This window comes from Ranitomeya variabilis, chromosome 6, assembly GCF_051348905.1.
Source record: "Ranitomeya variabilis isolate aRanVar5 chromosome 6, aRanVar5.hap1, whole genome shotgun sequence".
NCBI classification, from domain to species: domain Eukaryota; kingdom Metazoa; phylum Chordata; class Amphibia; order Anura; family Dendrobatidae; genus Ranitomeya; species Ranitomeya variabilis.
This window is the reverse complement of record NC_135237.1, coordinates 481609199-481632564: the sequence shown is the minus strand read 5'-3', so window position 1 is coordinate 481632564 and position 23366 is coordinate 481609199. Positions and strand designations below refer to the sequence as shown.

Sequence of the window (23366 nt, the reverse complement as noted above, 5' to 3'; positions counted from 1 at the left end):
GCAGCTGAATGATTTACATCTGTTAGCCAGCATAGTACATGTGGGGGTTGCCTGGTTGCTAGGGAATCCCCACATGTACTTATGCTGGCTAACAGATGTAAATCATCCAGCTGCGGCAAGAAAAACTAAATCTCCGAGCACTAAAAAATACTCGGAGGACCCCGGAGCATGCTCGAGAAATCTCGAGTAACGAGTATATTTGCTCATCACTAATTACTACTTTTATATGTTATTAATGTCTCTAGACCATATATTACGAGTAGTGTTGAGCATTCCGATACCGCAAGTATCGGGTATCGGCCGATATTTGCGGTATCGGAATTCCGATACCGAGTTCCGATATTTTTGTGATATCGGAAATAGGAATCGGAAGTTCCCAGTGTATGGTTCCCAGGGTCTGGAGGAGAGGAGACTCTCCTTCAGGCCCTGGGATCCATATTCATGTAAAAAATAAAGAATAAAAATCAAAAATATGGATATACTCACCCCTCCGGCAGAGCCTGGACCTTAGCGGTGTAACCAGCAGCCTCCGTTCCTAAGAATGCAGTGAGTTTAGGACCTGCGATGACGTCGCGGCTTGTGATTGGTCGCGTGAGCGGTCACATGAGCGGTCACGCGACCAATCACAAGCCGCGACGTCATCGAAGGTCCTTTACTCAGCATTCTTAGGAACGGAGGCAGACGCTTGGACCGGTGAGAGCCAGGGGCCGTCCGAGGGGTGAGTATATCAATATTTTTTATTTTTATTCTTTATTTTATACATGAATATGGATCCCAGGGCCTGAAGGAGAGTTTCCTCTCCTTCAGACCCTGGGAACCATTCCGATATTTTGTGTCCCATTGATATGCATTGGTATCGGGTATCGGTATCGGCGATATCTGATACTTTTTGGGTATCGGCCGATCCAAACCGATACCTTTGCATATCGGAAGGTATCGCTCAACACTAATTACGAGACACAAGACCTTTTTACCTCTTGTGCCACCTCTATTTCCTTTTAGATTTTTGGATTGCAAACAGGTTTCTCACTCCTTTTTTTAACTGTCTGCAATGCTCAATTTGTATTTGTGTATTTACCCAGCAAATAGAGATAGTGTTATGACCCCAATGGCAGAGGGTCTCAGAAGTTATTACCAAGTCTGCAAACACAAAAACCAGCTCATAGGGCAGTGGTAACTAGGCTGACCGTATACCTGATCCTAGCACCACAAATAGCAGCAGCCGGGGAACGTACCTACGTTGGTTCTAGACGTCTCGCGCCAGCCGGAGAACTAACTAACCCTAGAAGAGAAAAGATAGACCTTTCTTGCCTCCAGAGAAAAGACCCCAAAAGTTGGATACAAGCCCCCAACAAATAATAACGGTGAGGTAAGAAGAAAAGACAAACGTAAGAATGAACTAGGTTTTTAGCAAAGAGAGGCCCACTGACTAATAGCAGAATATAGTAAGATGACTTATACGGTCAGCAAAAACCCTATCAAAATTTCCACGCTGAATATTCAAGAACCCCCGAACCGTCTAACGGCCCGGGGGGAGAATATCAGCCCCCTAGAGCTTCCAGCAAAATCAGGAATCACATTTAGTGCAAGCTGGACAAAAAATAAGAGCAATGCAAATAACCAAAAAACAAGAAAGCAGGACTTAGCTTATTTTGCAAGAACCAGGACCAGCAGACAGGAGCAAACAGAAAGGAACTGATTACAACGATGCCAGGCACCAGACTGAAAATCTAGGAAGCTTAAATAGCAACACCCCTGGACTAACGAGCCAGGTGGGTACCAAGCTGGGGAAAGAAACTCAAAGTGTCATGTCGCTAGTGACCACAAGAGGGAGCCAAATAATCCAATTCACAACAGTACCCCCCCCTTAAGGAGGGGTCACCGAACCCTCACCAAGACCACCAGGACGATCAGGATGAGCAGCGTGAAAGGAACGAACCAAATCGGCCGCATGAACATCAGAGGCGACCACCCAGGAATTATCCTCCTGACCATAGCCCTTCCACTTGACCAGATACTGAAGCCTCCGTCTGGAGAGACGAGAATCCAAGATCTTCTCCACCACGTACTCCAACTCGCCCTCAACCAACACCGGAGCAGGAGGCTCAACAGAAGGAACCACAGGCACAACGTAGCGCCGCAACAAAGACCTATGGAACACGTTGTGAATAGCAAACGACACCGGAAGATCCAAGCGAAAGGACACTGGATTAAGGATTTCCAAAATCTTATAAGGACCGATGAAGCGAGGCTTAAATTTAGGAGAGGAGACCTTCATAGGAACAAACCGAGAAGACAGCCACACCAAATCCCCAACGCGAAGTCGGGGACCCACACCGCGGCGGCGGTTGGCAAAACGCTGAGCCTTCTCCTGTGACAACTTTAAGTTGTCCACCACATGATTCCAGATCCGCTGCAACCTATCCACCACAGAATCCACCCCAGGACAGTCAGAGGGCTCAACATGTCCCGAGGAAAAACGAGGATGAAAACCAGAGTTGCAGAAAAATGGCGAAACCAAAGTAGCGGAACTAGCCCGATTATTAAGGGCAAACTCAGCCAATGGCAAGAAGGTCACCCAATCATCCTGATCTGCAGAAACAAAACACCTCAAATAAGCCTCCAGAGTCTGATTTGTTCGCTCCGTTTGGCCATTAGTCTGAGGATGAAAGGCAGACGAAAACGACAAATCAATGCCCATCTTAGCACAAAAGGATCGCCAGAACCTGGAAACAAACTGGGATCCTCTGTCAGACACGATATTCTCAGGAATGCCGTGCAAACGAACCACATTCTGAAAGAACAAAGGAACCAGATCGGAAGAGGAAGGCAGCTTAGGCAAAGACACCAAATGGACCATCTTGGAAAAGCAATCACATACCACCCAGGTGACAGACATGCCCTGAGACACCGGAAGATCTGAAATGAAATCCATGGAAATGTGTGTCCAAGGCCTCTTCGGGACAGGCAAGGGCAAGAGCAACCCGCTAGCACGAGAACAGCAAGGCTTAGCTCGAGCACAAGTCCCACAGGACTGCACAAATGACCGCACATCCCGTGACAAGGAAGGCCACCAAAAGGACCTAGCCACCAAATCTCTGGTGCCAAAAATCCCCGGATGCCCTGCCAACACCGAGGAATGAACCTCGGAAATGACTCTGCTGGTCCATTTATCAGGAACAAACAGTCTGTCAGGTGGACAAGAGTCAGGTCTACCAGCCTGAAATCTCTGCAACACACGTCGCAAATCCGGAGAAATGGCTGACAAGATTACTCCCTCTTTAAGAATACCAGCTGGCTCTGAGACTCCAGGAGAGTCAGGCACAAAGCTCCTTGAAAGAGCATCAGCCTTCACATTCTTTGAACCTGGTAAATACGAGACCACAAAGTCAAAACGGGAGAAAAACAATGACCAACGGGCCTGTCTAGGATTCAGGCGTTTAGCAGACTCGAGATACATCAGATTTTTGTGATCAATCAAGACCACCACACGATGCTTAGCACCCTCGAGCCAATGACGCCACTCCTCAAATGCCCACTTCATGGCCAACAACTCCCGATTGCCAACATCATAATTCCGCTCAGCAGGCGAAAACTTCCTAGAAAAAAAAGCACATGGTCTCATTACAGAGCAACCAGGGCCTCTCTGCGACAAAACGGCCCCTGCCCCGATCTCAGAAGCATCCACTTCAACCTGAAAGGGAAGTGAGACATCAGGCTGGCACAAAACAGGCGCCGAAGTAAACCGGCTCTTCAGCTCTTGGAAAGCTTCCACGGCTGCAGGAGCCCAGTTAGCAACATCAGAACCTTTCTTGGTCATATCCGTCAAAGGTTTAACAACGCTAGAAAAGTTAGCGATAAAACGACGGTAGAAGTTAGCAAAACCCAAGAACTTCTGAAGACTCTTAACTGACGTGGGTTGAGTCCAATCATGAATAGCTCGGACCTTGACTGGGTCCATGTCCACCGCAGAAGGGGAAAAAATAAAACCCAAAAAGGGAACCTTCTGTACTCCAAAGAGACACTTTGAGCCCTTAACAAACAAAGCATTCTCACGCAAAACCTGAAACACCATCCTGACCTGCTTTACATGGGAGTCCCAATCATCAGAAAAAACCAGAATATCATCCAGATAAACAATCATAAATTTATCCAGATACTTCCGGAAGATATCATGCATAAAGGACTGAAACACTGAAGGAGCATTAGAGAGCCCAAAAGGCATCACCAAGTACTCAAAATGACCTTCGGGCGTATTAAATGCGGTTTTCCATTCATCTCCTTGCTTAATGCGCACAAGGTTGTACGCACCACGAAGATCTATCTTGGTGAACCACTTGGCACCCTTAATCCGGGCAAACAAGTCCGACAACAAAGGCAAAGGATACTGAAATTTAACAGTGATTTTATTCAGAAGCCGATAGTCTGTACAAGGTCTCAAAGATCCGTCCTTCTTGGCCACAAAAAAGAATCCCGCACCAAGAGGGGAAGAGGATGGACGGATATGCCCCTTCTCCAGAGACTCCTTGATATACGAACGCATTGCGGTATGCTCAGGTACAGACAGATTAAATAATCTTCCCTTAGGAAATTTACTACCTGGAATCAAATCTATAGCGCAGTCACAGTCCCTATGAGGAGGAAGAGCACTGGACCTGGACTCGCTGAATACATCCTGATAATCAGACAAATACTCAGGAACTTCCGAAGGAGTAGAGGAAGCAATAGACACCGGCGGGGAATCACCATGAATTCCCTGACAGCCCCAACTTGACACAGACATTGCCTTCCAATCCAAGACTGGATTATGGGTCTGTAACCATGGCAGACCCAAAACGACTAAATCATGCATTTTATGCAGAACAAGAAAACGAATCACCTCCCGATGTTCAGGAGTCATGCACATGGTTACCTGTGTCCAAAACTGCGGCTTATTTTCCGCCAATGGCGTAGCATCAATACCTCTAAGAGGGATAGGATTTACCAACGGCTCAAGAACAAAACCACAGCGCTTGGCAAATGACAGATCCATAAGACTCAGGGCAGCACCTGAATCCACAAATGCCATAACAGGGTAGGAAGACAATGAGCAAATTAAAGTCACAGACAAAATAAATTTAGGTTGCAAATTACCAATGGCGACAGGACTAACAACCCTTGTTAGGCGTTTAGAGCATGCTGATATAACATGTGTAGAATCACCACAGTAAAAACACAACCCATTCTGACGTCTATGATTTTTCCGTTCATTTCTAGTCTGAATTCTACCACATTGCATTAAATCAGGTGTTTGTTCAGACAACACCACCAGAGGATTAGCGGCTTTGCGCTCCCGCAAACGCCGGTCAATTTGAATAGCCAGCGCCATGAAATCATTCAGACTTGTAGGAATGGAGAAACCCACCATCACATTTTTAATGGCTTCAGAAAGGCCATTTCTGAAATTTGCGGCCAGAGCACACTCATTCCACTGAGTAAGCACGGACCATTTCCGAAATTTTTGGCAATACACTTCAGCTTCATCCTGGCCCTGAGAGATAGCCAGCAAGGCTTTTTCTGCCTGAATTTCAAGATTGGGTTCCTCGTAAAGCAACCCAAGCGCCAGAAAAAACGCATCAATATTTGCCAATGCCGGATCTCCTGGCGCTAACGAAAAGGCCCAATCCTGAGGGTCGCCCCGCAAGAAAGAGATAACAATTTTAACTTGCTGAGCTGAGTCTCCAGACGAACGGGGTCTCAGAGATAGAAACAATTTACAATTATTCCTGAAATTCCTAAACTTAAATCGGTCTCCAGAGAACAGTTCAGGAATAGGTATTTTAGGTTCAGACATAGGAATACTGGTAACAAAATCTTGAATGCCCTGCACACGAGCAGCAAGCTGATCCACACTAGTAATCAAAGTCTGGACATTCATGTCTGCAGCAAGCTCAAGCCACTCAGAGGTAAAGGGGAGGAAGAAAGAGAAAAAAAAACAAAAAACCTCAGAATTTCCTTTCTTATTATCCCACTTCTGCAATGCATTAAACATTCACCTTCTGCCTGGCATACTGTTATGACCCCAATGGCAGAGGGTCTCAGAAGTTATTACCAAGTCTGCAAACACAGAAACCAGCTCATAGGGCAGTGGTAACTAGGCTGACCGTATACCTGATCCTAGCACCACAAATAGCAGCAGCCGGGGAACGTACCTACGTTGGTTCTAGATGTCTCGCGCCAGCCGGAGAACTAACTAACCCTAGAAGGGAAAAGATAGACCTTTCTTGCCTCCAGAGAAAAGACCCCAAAAGTTGGATACAAGCCCCCAACAAATAATAACGGTGAGGTAAGAAGAAAAGACAAACGTAAGAATGAACTAGGTTTTTAGCAAAGAGAGGCCCACTGACTAATAGCAGAATATAGTAAGATGACTTATACGGTCAGCAAAAACCCTATCAAAATGTCCACGCTGAATATTTAAGAACCCCCGAACCGTCTAACGGCCCGGGGGGAGAATATCAGCCCCCTAGAGCTTCCAGCAAAATCAGGAATCACATTTAGTGCAAGCTGGACAAAAAATAAGAGCAATGCAAATAACCAAAAAACAAGAAAGCAGGACTTAGCTTATTTTGCAAGAACCAGGACCAGCAGACAGGAGCAAACAGAAAGGAACTGATTACAACGATGCCAGGCACCAGACTGAAAATCCAGGAAGCTTAAAGAGCAACACCCCTGGACTAACGAGCCAGGTGGGTACCAAGCTGGGGAAAGAAACTCAAAGTGTCATGTCGCTAGTGACCACAAGAGGGAGCCAAATAATCCAATTCACAACAGATAGAGACTGTCAGCTATGGTGTTTCCCATACACACTACAAAGCAAAGCAGAGGGATTCCTGCTTTTCTTTCTCTATTTAGGACATGTTCACAAGTAGCAGCAACATGGAGGACATTATACAGCAGTACTAAGCACAGTAGCTGTGAATTTAGATATGGGATAAACAAAATCATTCACTAACTGCAGAATAATCTGCCATTGACTCTATCTGGTGAGTTCAAGACGAGAAAGGGAGGCGAAGAATTGGCTTATAAGAAAAGAAAGAAACAGATAAGATGTATTAAAAAGTTTTGTATATTGGTCTGTGTTCATATTAGACTGAGTGGTGATGTGAGCTACTAATTGTTCCGTTCAGAGTCCCTATGACTGGAAGTCGGTGGCTGTCTGGAGGAAATAAATACATTTTCTTCATGCAGTCACACTTTCAGTAAGGCAGCCAGGCAGAATTTAATGCTGTTTACCTGCAAAATTACCCTATATCTATAGGTAAATATTTTTTCCACGGTGACCAGTTTCCTTTTAAAATATAAAACAAGATCTTTTAAAATAAAAAAAACCCCACAAACTTAGCAATTCCTTTTTTTAATTATTGTAACACTACTCAAGTCACCAGGAAATTGAAGACAAGCTGGCCCGTCTTGTTAACAGCCTTTGCCTTCAGTCCAGGGATTATGCTAAAGATGAATCCATATAAATCACCTTCTGACATGACATGTAACATAAACATACCAGGCGATGATATGAATGAGGGTTTGTAAGCTACGACCAATGCATATGTCTATTTAAGATCCGCAGTGAAGGGAATCTCATAACAGTGCCAAAGAAGTTTGGATAACACCTACATATTGAAAGGGGATTCTGGGATGTTTGTTTTATTTAGCCTTCACATTCATTACAAGTAAGAAGCTGGTGAATTAGCTATCTTTAAAACAATTCCCCATCTTCCTCCCATGGTGTCCACATAAACACTGCTGCAGAACTCAGTCAACTCAAACTCAAACACAAACTCAAATAGGTTTTATTGGCAGGACCAAAATACATTTAGTGTTGCCAAAGCAAGGAAAATAAATGTGACAGGGGAGGGGATGGGGGATTATGGGAATGGGGTGTTGGGGGCACAATTTGGGAAATGGTAGTCCATTTGGTGTTTTAAGCTCCTCTCAGCTTATGACATATGGTGACGTACTGGGCGGCGATCTCCACTGTTGATTTCTCTTCCCCTAGTAGGATGCAGAGTTTCCTCTCCTCGTCCATGGAAGGGAAGACTGTACGTGGTCTTCTGTCCTTCCTTTCAGTCTGTATGGGTTATACTGATTGTAAGGAAGGCGAGATGTGGTCCCCTTAACCCCTGCAGGATTTTGTCTGCTGTGCATATATTTTGTTACATTTCCTCTTTAAGAACAGTTACAGGAAAAGGTTGTGCCCAGAAAGAGCCCGGATACTGACTGTACTAGTAAGAGGGGGCTAGAAGGTGCCTATAAATTAGAGGGTTTTGTTCCATTAAAAGGAAAAAGTATGGAGTGCCGAATAGTGAACTGGATAGTGCTCTAAAAAAAGACTTTTGTCATCTCTAGTGGTAACTTTGGCCTTGTAGGAAAGGGACACAGTTACAGATTTTGGCCTGGGAAGAGGTGTAAGAGGGGGACAGCTGTTGGACTGGGTGGTAACATTGGGCTAGAAGACCATCCCACAGCCTCAACATGTAGGCTTGGAGACTGTGCCCTTGATCTGTCAGTTCAACAGTTGTTAAGATAAGAGGTTGGAAAGTCATTTCTCACTTTTATGTACATTTTCTATTGAGTGATCCCTTTCAATCCATTAGAGAGCTTAAAGTGGAATTGTCATTTAGATTTGTATCACATAACTCAATAGTACACATGAAAATAAGGAACTTTGTAATATATCTTATCATAGAGATCTGCTTCTTTCTCCACCAGTACTGATCATTCATTCTCAGTTCACTTATAAAATCTGTCTTCAGTGAATACAGATTTTTAAATTGCCCACATAGAATATTCGAGAGGAGTTTGAAGCAGAGCTCCATCCTTCTCCTACCCCCTCATGTCTATATAGAATCTCATCTGTGACAACTGTCATCTCCTATCTCAGCAATATAAAAGTCTGTTTTCACTGAATACAGATTTTACCCTTGAAATGAGAATTTTATAAAGGAATGATCGATCAGTCTTGGAGGAGAAAGAAGCAGATTTATCCTTTAAGATATATAGCAAAGTTTATTATTTTCACTTGTACTATTGATTTAGGAAATAAAAAAAGTCAAATTTTATGTAAAATTTTACATAAACCCGTACTTACAACCCTGTGGTTTAGCATATGCATTTAGATTACAGGATTTAAAGCAAATCTGGATAAACAGTACTGGGTGACAGGTACGATGGCCTTTAAAATGCAGGTGCAGATTATACTATATGACTTTCTTTATTTTCCCTATGTCTACCACCACAATAGAACTTTCTGGATGTCTGAAAACCATACAATATGGAGACTGATATTGTGATGAGCTTTACTTAAACCTAACTTTAAACCTGAAAATGTAAGTAAAAGATGATTTTCACAGCAGTCATAATCACAGAACTGAAGCCTCAATTAGTTGTAAATTCACTATTATAACGCACTCATAGTTTTCCAACTGTAGCTGAACTCTTACAGTCAGCAAAGCATACTGGGAGATTGACCTCATACACTGCACTCCCAGGGGGCTCTAAGCTCGAAATCTCATCCTCCTTTTTAGCACTGATCATTTCCTCCCTTGATTGAATAATGACGCAGTTCATTAATTACATCTCTATTCTGACATAGACCACCCTTCCCAAAAATACTGTCTGACTTTACTGTAAATGACAGAAATACATAATTTTCCCGCTGGTGTGATATTTCACACATTTAGGTCATACTACAAATTGTAATTCTGGGAATGTTAATTGTGAAAATGCACTTTGCAAGTTGTATAATTTCTGTGTGGGTACAGAATAATTTAGTCTCATTCACTATTAGCCTACATGGAACATGCCCATGTCCACTTCTAATTGCATCACAAACTATGTATAATATTATCATTGTGCATACAGGTCCTTGCATCCAACAGTTTCAAAAAAGTGAATCAACTGCGTTAGAATTTTCCCTGGCTGTATAAAACTGATGCCGAATAGCATGGATTCTTGGATCCACAAATTTTCGGATAGGCTAGTTGATTTCCCACCTATTTGATCTGCTTTGATTACAGTTTGGGAGATTTATGAAATTGCCTAAAAGAAATCTGTCATTGTTAGAGAGCAGTCAGAATTCTGTTTAAATCGGCTGCTCTCCAGACCCGAGTGTGACAGCTTAATGTATTTCATCTGTCATGCTTGGGTTAAGGTTAGGGTTTATATTGCCATCTGTGTGGCCTTACACATTATTATTATTATATTAACACATAGCAACTAATTATAGAACAGCACATTAAGAATTCTGCACTTTCCGCTTTAACAAAAAAAGTGCTCACTAATTACTCAGCAGCTCCCGTCACGTGTCATGCAAGGTCACCTGAAACGACAGTTAAACCATCCGGAGCTCTAGTGAAGAACCAGGTGGTTTCTAGTTACGTCATTCAAGGCTCTCCTTGGACCGTGGCAGGGGGGTTCCACAACCACGTGCGTAACAGTTTACTTAGGCCATGGAACCTGCTAACTCTCATACCCATTCAATCTCAGAGCTGTTCTAAGAGATAACCCATCAGAGAGACCAGCAAGATAACATCTTGTCATATCTGCAGACAGTGAACACTCACCCGGATACACTGATATCAGTAGCTGCATCTGCTCTGGTCCAAGCTGCGGCAACCTTGGCAGTGACTATTTAGTCCGCAAATCATGCTCCAGGTCCGGAATCCCATCTGTCTGCTCCACTTCATTTTGACGGGGATCCTACGCAATGCTGAGGGTTCCTTAACCAGTGCTCTCTGCATTTTGAACAGCTAGCTTACCAGTTTTCATCTGAATTGGTGTTCCATCTTGGAGGAAAGGCCCTGGCATGGCTTAACCCCTTGTGGGAGAGAGGAGACACTGTCATTTTAGGATCTGCAGGCCTTCTTTCATCTTTCCTCAGACAGCACCAGGCAAGTCTGACTGTAGGCTAATATGCCATCCAGTTACACCCCCCTGACTTATGAACTTGGCTGCAACAACGAGGCATTAGTAGCTTCCTTCTGGGAGGGATTGTCTGGAAGGATAAAGACATTCCCACTACCCTGGATAGCCTAATTTCCCTGGCTATCCATATTGACATCAGATTCCAGGAGCGCTCCAAAGAGACGGAGCATGAGAGAAAACCGCTTTGACTGGCTCCATCCTTCCAGAGGTCGCTTATCCCTCACACCTTTGTGGCCGCAATTTTATCTGACCCTATGCAGGTCAACCATGTAAATCTTGCTGAAGAACAACAGGAGATTGGTTGAGCCAGGGACTTGTGCTTTTATTGCCGAGGCCCAGATCATCTTATCTACACCTGCCCCAAAAAGTTGTAAAACTCCCAAGCCTTGGGTTGGAAGGAGAGGCTACCCTGGACAAGAGTAATTTCACCATTGATCTTGACCATATTTATGACATGTGGAGGTTCCTGGTTCCTCTAGAATCCATTGTTTTAGACACCAGTTGATGGGAGGCCCTTATCCTAAGCTGTTCAGGTGGCCACTGAGCAAGTAGAGCTCTGGATAGGAATGCTGCACACAGAGAAGATTGACTTCTACGTGCTCCATAGACTGTCTCGTTCACTTCTTCTGGGTTTTCCGTGGCTCCGCATTCATGAACCCGTCCTTGACTGGAGATCTAGAGAGGTGTTTCGCTGGGGACAGTTTTGTCATGAGAAGTGTATTGTACCTGTACGTCCAGTTCGGTCACTGGTAGCACCATCTTCTCTGCAGGAATTACCATCCACCTACTGATCGAATGCTGAAGTCTTCAACAAGATGGAAGCAAAAACGCTACCATCACATCTGACTTACGACTTTAGACCTGTTTCCGGTATACTCACCTCCACGAGGTCGTATCTACGCCCAATCACAGGCAGAGACTCTAGGCATGTCCGAGTATGTAAAAGAGAATATGGAAAAGGGGATTCATTCAAAAGTGCTCTTCACTGGCAGGAGCTGGCCTTGCATAGATTATAGATGTTTCAACCAGATCATGGATAAGAAAAAACATCTGTTACCTTTGATCCCAGTATTGTTCGATCACCTAAAAGGTACCAGGATTTTTATCAACTTGGAACTGAGAGGAGCATACAATCTAATCCAGATATGCCAAGGAGATGAATGGATGACTGTTTTCAACACCAGGGATGGTCTGTACTGAGTTATTCTGTTTGATCTCAGCAATGCCCCAGCTGTCTTCAAGAATTTGTGAATGAAATCTTCCAAGCTCTCCTCTACTTTTGTGTCATGGTCTATCTGGATGATATAGTCTTCTCTCCAGATCTGCCCTCGCGTAGGACACCAAGGCACAAACCCTGAAGCTTGGAATGCAGAAGGTAATGGACCTGAGCAGGACTATGTATGATAGACTAGTAAGGTTCCCGAGTGAAAGAGTTCAAGGGTGCCAGTATTGGAAGAAATAGGATGTGGAATTAAAGAGCAAGTAAGAAGACATGCTTATCAGGACTGTAGCGTTAAAACTGGGATGTATAGGAGGAGGACGAAACAGTGTGCCTCACTAGCCGTGGAGTAGAACCGCAGAGGAAGGACATTGGCTGTCAAAATACTTTATACTGTGAAGGAAATGTGCATAAGACTTTGTACCCACTGTACTTTGCATATAACCCTTGCTGCATGCGGCCTGCACGGGCATAATGCCCACATAGTACAAATTCACACACCCAACCATGAGCAACACATTCATGTAGCGCACTGGGGTGTAAAGGGAGGCAAGTACCTTGCCCAAAGTTCCCACTCCATGCTACCAAGTCACTCTATGTGACTGAAGACTTTTGAATCCTCACATCGCATGCACTGTGCACTGTGAGGATTCACCAGAGACGGGAGATGCAGTCATGTGACGGCAAATATGCACTATGCATATTCTTGGCCACATTCTAACTAGACTGTTTCCAGCTTTTCTTAATACACATGCATTGAGTGAGGCCGCACTCGTCTAGTTGGAATGTTGCACAGAGTATGCATATCCCATATTTGCGGTCAAATGACTCCCGACACTGACACCGACAACAGAGAATCCTCACAGTGTGCAGTGCCTATGATATGAGGATTCAAAAGTCTGCAGTCACAAAGAGTGACTGCAGACTTGTACATAGTTACATAGTTATTGAGGTTGAAGGGACTTTAAGTCCATCTAGTTCAACCCATAGCCTAACCTAACATGCCCTAACATGTTGATCCAGAGGAAGGCAAAAAAAACCCATGTAGTAAGAGTAAGCTCCATCATGGGGAAAAAAATTCCTTCCCGACTCCACATACGGCAATCAGACTAGTTCCCTGGATCAACGCCTTATCAAGGAATCTAGTGTATATACCCTGTAATATTATACTTTTCCAGAAAGGCATCCAGTCCCCTCTTAAATTTAATTAATGAATCACTCATTACAACATCATACGGCAGAGAGTTCCATAGTCTCACTGCTCTTACAGTAAAGAATCCGCGTCTGTTATTATGCTTAAACCTTCTTTCCTCCAGACGTAGAGGATGCCCCCTTGTCCCTGTCTCAGGTCTATGATTAAAAAGATCATCAGAAAGGTCTTTGTACTGTCCCCTCATATATTTATACATTAAAATAAGATCACCCCTTAGTCTTCGTTTTTCCAAACTAAATAGCCCCAAGTATAATAACCTATCTTGGTATTGCAGACCCCCAGTCCTCTAATAACCTTGGTCGCTCTTCTCTGCACCCGCTCCAGTTCAGCTATGTCTTTCTTATACACCGGAGACCAGAACTGTGCACAGTATTCTAAGTGTGGTCGAACTAGTGATTTGTATAGAGGTAAAATTATGTTCTCCTCATGAGCATCTATGCCTCTTTTAATACATCCCATTATTTTATTTGCCTTTGTAGCAGCTGCCTGACACTGGCCACTGAATATGAGTTTGTCATCCACCCATACACCTAGGTCTTTTTCATTGATGGTTTTGCCCAAAGTTGTAGCTTTAGTAGCTTTAGATCGGACAACCCTTTTAGGTTGTCGGACTAAGGGTTAATTGGTTATATGCATTAGAAACTCTGCCCATTCACGATGGCCAACCTACGAATAGAGTAAATACTGGGCACTTTTCTTGACCACAGAGGAAAGTACTAAATGGTTCATTTGGGTGCCTGTCACACAGCTATATGCCATTTGTGTGACATAGGCGTGCATAAAAGGATATCTACACCTTTGACGTGGAAAAATTATGTTATTTACCCTATGTTAGTGGTTAATTTAGTTAACAAAATGTGCACAATGTTTCAGCCTGCAATCTGTTTATCTTCATTAGTTTTCAGACACCCTGAAACACAGTTTATATTCAAACACAATCTTCAGATTTTTCTCATATGGTAGGGTTTCTCCCTGTAATATAGGCTAATTGTCAGGTCAGCTTATATATCCAGGGTCCTGAGGTTTTCAATATCTAATAAAACATCACAGCTTTCCTTTCCATGTACTCTCCTCCTTTTCTAAAACTTTCCTCATTGAGATTATTTTCCTCCTGTCCGTACTGTGAAGAATTGTGTACAACCCACTCATGCTGCTATCTCTAAGGCCGGCATCACACCTAACGTATCAAAATACGGTCTTTTTTTACCACTGAGATATGCAGAAAATTTCCTGAACAGCGATCCGTATTCACTGCGAGGATGCGATTTTTTTCTCCAAAAATTATCCGTGTGTCATCCGAATGGCATCCGTACTGCAAGATTTTCTCGCCGGCTTGCAAAATGGACATAGAATGGATCCATGGGCTCAAATATTCGTGGAAACATACATGCAGTGTCTCTCTCTCTCTCTCTCTCTATATATATATATATATATATATATATATATACTAGATGGTGGCCCGATTCTAACGCATTGGGTATTCTAGAATATGTATGTATGTATATAGCAGCCACATAGTATATAGCACAGGCCACGTAGTATATAGGAGCCATGTAGTATATAGCAGACAAATACTACATGGCCTGTGCTACTATGTGACTGCTATATACAGTACATACATACATACATACATATTGTAGAATACCCGATGCGTTAATACAGGCCACGCAGTATATAACACAGCCCAAACAGTAAATAACACAGCCCACGTACTATATAACACAGCCCACGCAGTATATAGCAGCAACGCAATATATAACACAGGCAATGCAGTATATAACACAGGGCACGTAGTATATAGCACAGCCCACGCAGTATATAACACAGCCCACGTACTATATAACACAGCCCACGCAGAATATAGCAGCCACGCAGTATATAGCACAGGGCACGTAGTATATAGCACAGCCCATGCAGCATATAACACAGCCCACGCAGTATATAACAGTGCCCATGTAGTATATAGCAGCCGCGCGGTATATAACACAGCCCACGCAGTATATAGCAGTGTGAGCACCATATCCCTGTTAAAAAAAATAATTTAAATAAAAAATAGTTATATACTCACCCGCCGGCATCCAGCGAAGCTCTGGCAATAAGCGCGCGGCTGCCGCCATCTTCCGTTCCCAGGATGCATTGCGCAATTACCCAGAAGACTTAGTGGTCTCGCGAGACCGCTAAGTCTTCTGGGTAATTTCGCAATGCATCTCTGGGAACGGAAGATGGCGGCAGGCGCGAGCGCATCGTCGTACGACGGAAGGTGAGAATAGCAGTTTTTTTGTTTTTTTATTATTTTTAACATTAGATCTTTTTACTATTGATGCTGCATAGGCAGCATCAATAGTAAAAAGTTGGGGACACACAGGGTTAATAGCAGCGGTAGCGGAGTGCGTTACCCACGGCCCGTTACCGCTAGCATTAACCCTGTGTGAGTGGTGACTGCAAGGAGTATGGAGCGGGTGCCGGACACTGACTGCAGGGGAGTAGGGAGGGACTAATCGGACTGTGGCTGTCGCTGATTGGTCGCGGCAGCCATGACAGGCAGCTGGCGAGACCAATCAGCAACGCGAGATTTCCATGACGGAAGTTGCAGACAGAAAGACAGACAGACAGACGGAAGTACCCCTTAGACAATTATATATATAGATATATGTCAGTGAGACACATACATATATATATATATATATATATATATTTATATTTCATACAGAGCTAGACAGCAGAAAAACCGGTAATTCAATTGCCAGCTTTTGCTATCTCCTTATCAAACCCGACAGGATATGATACTTGGTTTACATACAGTAAACCATTTCATATCCCTTATATTTTTACATATTCCTCACTAATACTGTTAGAAGTGTCTGTGTGTAAAATTTGGGAGCTCTAGGTGTTAAAATAAAGTGTTAAATCACGGAAGAAACTGGCGTGGGCTCCCGCGTAATTTTCTCCGCCAGAGTGAGAAAGCAAGTAACTGAGGGCAGATATTAATAGCCTAGAGAGGGACCATGGTTATTGGCCCCCCTGGCTAAAAACATCTGCCCCCATCCACCCCAGAAAAGGCACATCTGTAAGATGCGCCTATTCTGGCACTTAGCCACTCTCTTCCCACTCCTGAGTAGTGGTGGAATATGGGATAATAAAGGGTTAATGCCACCTTGCTAATGTAAGGTGACATTAAGCCTAGTTAATAATGGAGAGATGTCAATAAGACACCTATCCATTATTAATCCAATAGTAATAAAGGGTTAAATAAACACACACATTATGAATAAAGTATTTTAATGAAATAAATAAACACATGGGGTTTTAATATCTTTATTGTACTTTCAATCAAGCTGACGACCCTCGATCTTCTGAAAAAAAAGGAAACCATGTAAACCATGTCTCATATCCTGTCGGGTTTGATAAGGAGATAGCAAAAGCCGGCAATTGAATTACCGACTTTTAAGCTATCTAGCACTGTATTAAATATAAATATATATATATATATATATATATATATATATATATATATATATATATACCTATTCTATGTGTACACATTTATTTTAGCTATTCTATTCTAATCTGTCAGTGTGATTTTACTGTACACTCCACTGAATTACCGGCTTTTCTATAGAACACCGATGCGTATTTCTCGCAAGTCACACGCATGACCAGTGTGTAATCCGTATTTTTCTCGCCCCCATAGACTGGGTGGATTTTTTGCATAATACGCTGACAAACGCAGCTGCGATGTTCTCAGCCTGTAAAATACGGCCGAGAAATATACGGCAGATTGGAGCTGCCCCATAGAGAAACATTGGTCCGTGTGCAATGTGTTGTTTTTGCGCCTTGTACGTATTCCTCTCTACTGTGAACCCTGGCCTAATACTTCTCTACTGTGAACCCTGGCCTAATACTGAGAAGAGGTAGGGAGACAGCATAAAGTCATCAGGTAGAAATATTTTAATGAAGACTATTTAGAAAGCTATAAACTTCGCATTTGAAAGTAAGAAGGAAGTGAAATGAACTTAAAAAAATTCTGTGCAAATGACCAGTTATCACTTTTCATAACAGTAAGGGAAAGTGTTCATTGGTTACTAATCTCAGCAGGAAGCACAGCATAAGGAGCTCCAGTCCAACTCTGACTAAGCAACGCTGGACTGTCTCTTCTTTGTGGAAGCTCTGAGAAAGTCTGATACTGCTGCCTGCATAATTTTTGCTCAGGCATCAGCTTTAATTGTGTTCTTAAATAAGTTGTCCACTAATTGGACAACTTGTCATATGCCTTGCTTAGCCCCCCCGTAAAATAATAGAGCTTATACTCACCTCCCATGCTGGCACCGTTCCAGCGGTGTTGGCTCTCCCCAGGGCTCCCGTGCTGTTGTTGTGACACGTGATGCCGGTGCCCAATCAAAGCTTGCATCAGTGCCCCCACCGCCTGTCGAATTGAGCATGAAGAGGAAGTCCGAGATCAGCTGTAGCCCGGACTTCCTCTTTATGTTTGATTTGTTGTAAGGCAGGGACAGTGATGCCAGCGCTGATTGGGTGCAAGTGTCACATGTCACAACAACTGCACATGAGCCCTGGGACCGCGAGTGCCGACATGGCGGGAACGGCGTCAGTACAGGAGGTGAGTATAAGCTTTGTTATTTTATGGGCCAAACAGTTTGATCAAGAAGGGGTTGTCCTAGTAGTGGACAACCCCTTTAATGTATCTATTTTTCAATAGCTACTCTCACCCACTTTACCTCATTCCCCAGAGCACCTGTCACTTACTCTGCCCCAAACTTCCCTCTTACTTGCCTCTCCCACCTCCTGCTTCTTCCCTTTCAGAGCCCCTCATCCATGTGCTTCCGCATGAGATCTTATCTGTAATCCCCCTTATCCATTTGCTTCCCCGTGAGACCTTGTCTGCAATACATTGTCTACCCCATGTGTTAAAAATCCTCACCACTTCTCGGGTTGAGAACTAAGCACACTGTATAATAACTTAAGGGCAATCAGCACATTTGGCAATAAAATTACACTAAGTTTCAGACTACAATCTTAATTCATTCATTTATTTATGTTCAGACCCTCCGTTGTGCAGTTTGCAGTCTGATCCATGTGAATTCAGGGTCCTACTGTGTTCATTAGCCCATCTTTTATACTTCATTTATTTGCTCTTTGTCTTTTCTCTGCCCTCCTTGAGACTGTAGATACTTTGTCCCCTGTCAACACTAGAGATCTCTGTACAACCCCCTCCTCGATGCTATTTCTAATGCGGTTGAACACATATGTATTTTGCAAGTATGGACCCCAATGCATGGACTTACTGCAAGTCTCCTAGACCAAAGTCAGCAGCCTCATAAATGCTTATTATGAGGCTGTTGAGTTTGGATAAGGAGACCAGAGGTAGGTTGGTCAATGCGTTGGAGTCTGCACTTTGACTATGAAACACAGCCTAGTCACACTGTCGTTGTACTGAGAGAAAAACTATAGTCGCATGATAATTTTCTCTCTAAAAACAGGCTGAGTATGCTAATCACACTGTGATTACAGTTTGATCAGAATGGGATCTGTTTTTTTGAGAGGTGAAGAGAAAAAAAGGTTCTCCATCTTGTACTATCAGACAGTCCATGAAAATCAGACAGCACTCAGAAGTCATCTGAGTGCGGACTGATGTTTGCCAAGGACCCATAGACTTTTATTGTCAATTTGATCTGACACTCAGATCAAAATCTGATATGTCAAAGAATTTTTCCTCGGAGCACTCAGTCCGAGGACAAAAATCGGACATGTGTAGAGTCCCATAGAATGACATGGGTATGCGTGCTATCAGTCAAAACCACCGATAGCACTCGTCCAATTTAAACAGCATAATGATAGAATATTTTTTAATGCATGCCATTTTAGAAAGCTCTTTCACTTTAAGTTTAGGAAGCAAAAGAACAATGCAAACAGAATCCTTAGAAGTGACACCATAAAGTACCTTAACATAAAACCTTATTCTAATCTACAATCACAGACCAGCATATTTTTCTTAGGGATTTTGCACAATTAAAAAAATATATATATTTAAAGTGAGTGACACATTGAGGAATGTTGTGGTCTGATAGATTTATAATGCTGCCATGTTCTAATAGGTTTTTTCAGTCTGTTTGCAGCATGTGCATATAAAGGTGTGGTCTGCCTTTTCTTTGAGCTGGACATTATATTGATATGGTTCCCCATGGCTGTGTGTCTACTAGCTGGGCTCAGTCCATCTCATCATTTATCCACATGCATGTCGCTTCACAAAAGGTAAGGTTTTAATATTAGAGTTAGGACTCTCCCAATTAGGGTCACCGTGAAGTGGTGGGATGGCTTTTGCATTTTTTTTTTTTCAAAATGATGTTAACTAAGTACTTTATACTATTTCCTGCACTATTGCATTTATTTCTTTACTGCAGGTTATTTTCTTATTATGTTTCTGCCTTTGTTTTTTTTTCTGTTCAGTGACCAGTGTGAACGTGCACGTACATGCTGCATGCACACCAGTTTGGATCCCAGTTCATTTCTTTCGATTTTTTCATATTATTGATCCACTCAACATTCAAGCATAAGCCTAAGCATTGATTCCAACAGGATTTCATTTTGCTTTACCAATTATGTAAAATTGAGAGCGATTCAAATGGCTTTGTCGAACACATATATTAGAAGAATTGTAGAAATGTGGGTTTATACATTTACAATGTTTAATACTAAATACAATGCCAGATTACATTAAGAATATTAGATTAATTTATTGAAGATCTTACCGTGGACAGTGAGAAGCTGGAGGCTGAAACGGACATAATTGCTCCACTGTGGTCTCACAAGTCACAGCCTGAACTGCAAAAACAATATATAAAATACATTAAATACATTCAGAGCAATTTATTAAATTGAATACGACATTGATTCTCTAAACTGTGATACTCACATGATACTTTAGAGACTGTAAAGGAATTAGCAGATTGGTATTTGCTGTTGGATAAAGAAATTAATATTTAGAAGGCATGAGTGTCTTTTCATTATTTTACAGAACAAGCGTGTAATACAATTCGCAATTCACATTGTTATTTTATATCAGCCAGAACTGAAGCATATGAATTAAAGAGGCACTCCTCTTCCTCCCATAAACGTTTTTATCCCCTTAACATATTGCAGTCATCATACTATATAGCACTGTGTATTTACAATTGCTCAATTTGCCCTTCTACCCAATTAATTCTTCTCTTTTCCATTAGGTTTATGACATCACATGATTAAAAACTGACTAGCTGAATCCTTCTAAGCTCTATTTAGACTCAGGAAGCCTCGTTTTCCCTGCATAAGTCATCACTGCAAAGTCCCTGGCAGGCCAGCACCACCTCTTCAAATTCTGACCCAGCTGCTTTGCTCCACCCCCCTGCCAAGGACAATGCACTGATGTAGAATTGTAGTTCTAATGATGAACCATGCAGGGAAAAAGAGGCTTCCTGTTTCTACAAAGAGCTAAGAAGGATTCAGCTATACAGTGTTCATTTTAGGACATGATCACATATCAAAGTCAAACATCAGAAATACGCTGTCTGATACCTGACTCTGATACCTGATTCTGATACATGAAACATTCAAACATCAGAATCAAAAGGTTGTTCAGATTCCCTCACTACAGTACTTGAATGGTTCATCTCCGAAAATTAGTCCCTGAGCTAGTCTGTTTTTAATGACATGATGTCATTGACCTAATGGAAAAGAGAAGCAATAAATGGGTAGATGGGCAAAATGAGCAATGTAAGCACACAATGCTATATAATATGATAACTGCAATACATTAATAAGATATACATTTTACTGGAAGTGCTTCTTTAAGTTTCTTATCCACCTCTTTTAACCAATGAATCAACACTACAGCCACTGTATTGGCAGAGATCATGAATCGGAGGAGGAACAAAGGAGACCTGATTAGAGTTAGACCTAATTATAAAAGGAAAAGTAGAGTGAACAGCTATTCTAATTCTTATCCCTCCTAGATATCTGTGAGTTCTGTACAAGTTCTATCCATGTTTTTCAACAACAGAACATGTACTCATTATACTCTACGGGGCTATTCACATGTCCCTGTTTTTTTGAGGACCAAGCAGTCTGCAAAACATTAGTTTTTGAGTAGAGTCACGGATTAAAATTACCCATACATATCTTTGGATCTTAAAAATCACTGATATTGCATGCATTATATTAGTGAGCGATTATGGTTATAATGGATAGGAGAAGCCTGGTAATGTATTTATCAATTCATCAATAAAAAAAATCACTAATGAATCACTAATGGGAAAATCTGCCACAAGGGCCAAATACTGATGAAACTCAGATCAAAAACAATGATGAACAATGGTCTGCGTTTTTACGTATGAGAAAAATAGCAGAAGCCTGAATGAAGCCTTAATGTATTCATCTTGTCTTCAAATTAGTGTTCGGGCCTCAATATAACAACATCCAAAATCACAAACACACTACTGTTACAAGTACTGAAATCACACAAAAATCTAAATCTTGGACTCCTGGATCTTGCCATTTTAAAAAATAAGCAGAAAGGCAGCATCATGAATATCTACTGAAAGGGTAGGTAAAACTATTTATAGGGGAACTCACCCGATAGCCTGGACTCCATTTCTGTAAGATTTTATGAAATAATTTCTTCTCCCTTGTCGCGTAACATCTACCCATCCACCGTCATTATCTATTACACCAGAATGTATGGCTGCTCTGCAAACACTTGATTGCTAATAATGAAAAGAAATGTATGAGTGAACTTTGAGGTTAAATCAAATCAATATTATCCATTTTTAGATGACATCCAAACCATTAAAAATGATCTTTTCATCCATTAAAGCACAATCATCACCTCAGCAAATTCTATGTACAGTTTTACCCAAAAGGAGTAACTTGAAGCCCCTGAGAACCAATATGCCGCACTATCAAATTTGTACAAGTTTCCCCATCTACAGTATAGAAGTAATTCAATTATCACAAAACAGGGATAAGGTACTCGGGGGCAGGAACAATGAGCTCTTTTATCTTAAAATATATATATACTGTATATATCTACTATATAATTGTCTAAGGTCCACTTCGGTCTTTCTGTCTGTCTGTCTGCCTTTCTGTCTGTCTGTAACAGAAATCCCAAGTCGCTGATTGGTCACGGCAAAACAGCCACGACCAATCAGCGACAGGCACAGTCCGTCGGCAAAATGGCCGCTCCTTACTCCCCGCAGTCAGCGCTCACACAGGGTTAATGGCAGCGTTAGCGGACCGCGTTATGCCATGGTGTAATGCAGTCCGTTAACGCTACTATTAACCCTGTGTGACCAAATTTTTACTATTGATGCTGCCTATGCAGCATCAATAGTAAAAAGATTGAATGTTAAAAATAATAATAAAAATAAAAAATCGTTATATACTCACCGTCCGTCTGCCCCTCGGATCCAGAACAGGCCTTTCCCGCTCCTCGCGACGCTTCGGTGACCGCTCCATGCATTGTGATCTCGCAAGATGATGACGTAGCGGTCTCACGAGGGGCGAGGAGCATTTTTTTTTAACAGGGATATGATGCCCACATCGCTATATACTACGTGGGCTGTGCAATATGCTATGTGGGCTGTGCAATATACTATGTGGGCTGTGCAATATACTACGTGGCTATGCAATATACTACGTGGGCTGTGCAATATACTACGTGGCTGTGCAATATACTATGTGGCTGTGCTATATACTCCGTGGGCTGTGCTATATACTCCGTGGGCTGTGCAATATACTACGTGGCTGTGCAATATACTACGTGGGCTGTGCAATATACTACATGGGCTGTGCAATATACTACGTGGCTGTGCAATATACTACATGGGCTGTGCTATATACTACATGGGCTGTGCAATATACTACATGGGCTATGCAATATACTACGTGGCTGTGCTATATACTACATGGGCTGTGCTATAT

At 42.4% G+C, this 23366-nt stretch overlaps 1 protein-coding gene across 2 annotated transcripts in view; it reads right to left on the bottom strand.

The window, feature by feature from the left end:
• CRISPLD1 (cysteine rich secretory protein LCCL domain containing 1) overlaps nucleotides 1-23366 on the bottom strand; it is a 117137-nt gene that overhangs the window by 20684 nt on the left and 73087 nt on the right. For both annotated transcript variants that reach the window (XM_077270671.1, XM_077270672.1), the window contains exons 10-12: nucleotides 22020-22150; nucleotides 20326-20369; nucleotides 20162-20234 (exon numbers count right to left, since the gene is read on the bottom strand). In XM_077270671.1, the coding sequence (XP_077126786.1) occupies nucleotides 20162-20234; nucleotides 20326-20369; nucleotides 22020-22150 (248 nt within the window). The remainder of the gene's footprint in view (nucleotides 1-20161; nucleotides 20235-20325; nucleotides 20370-22019; nucleotides 22151-23366) is intronic.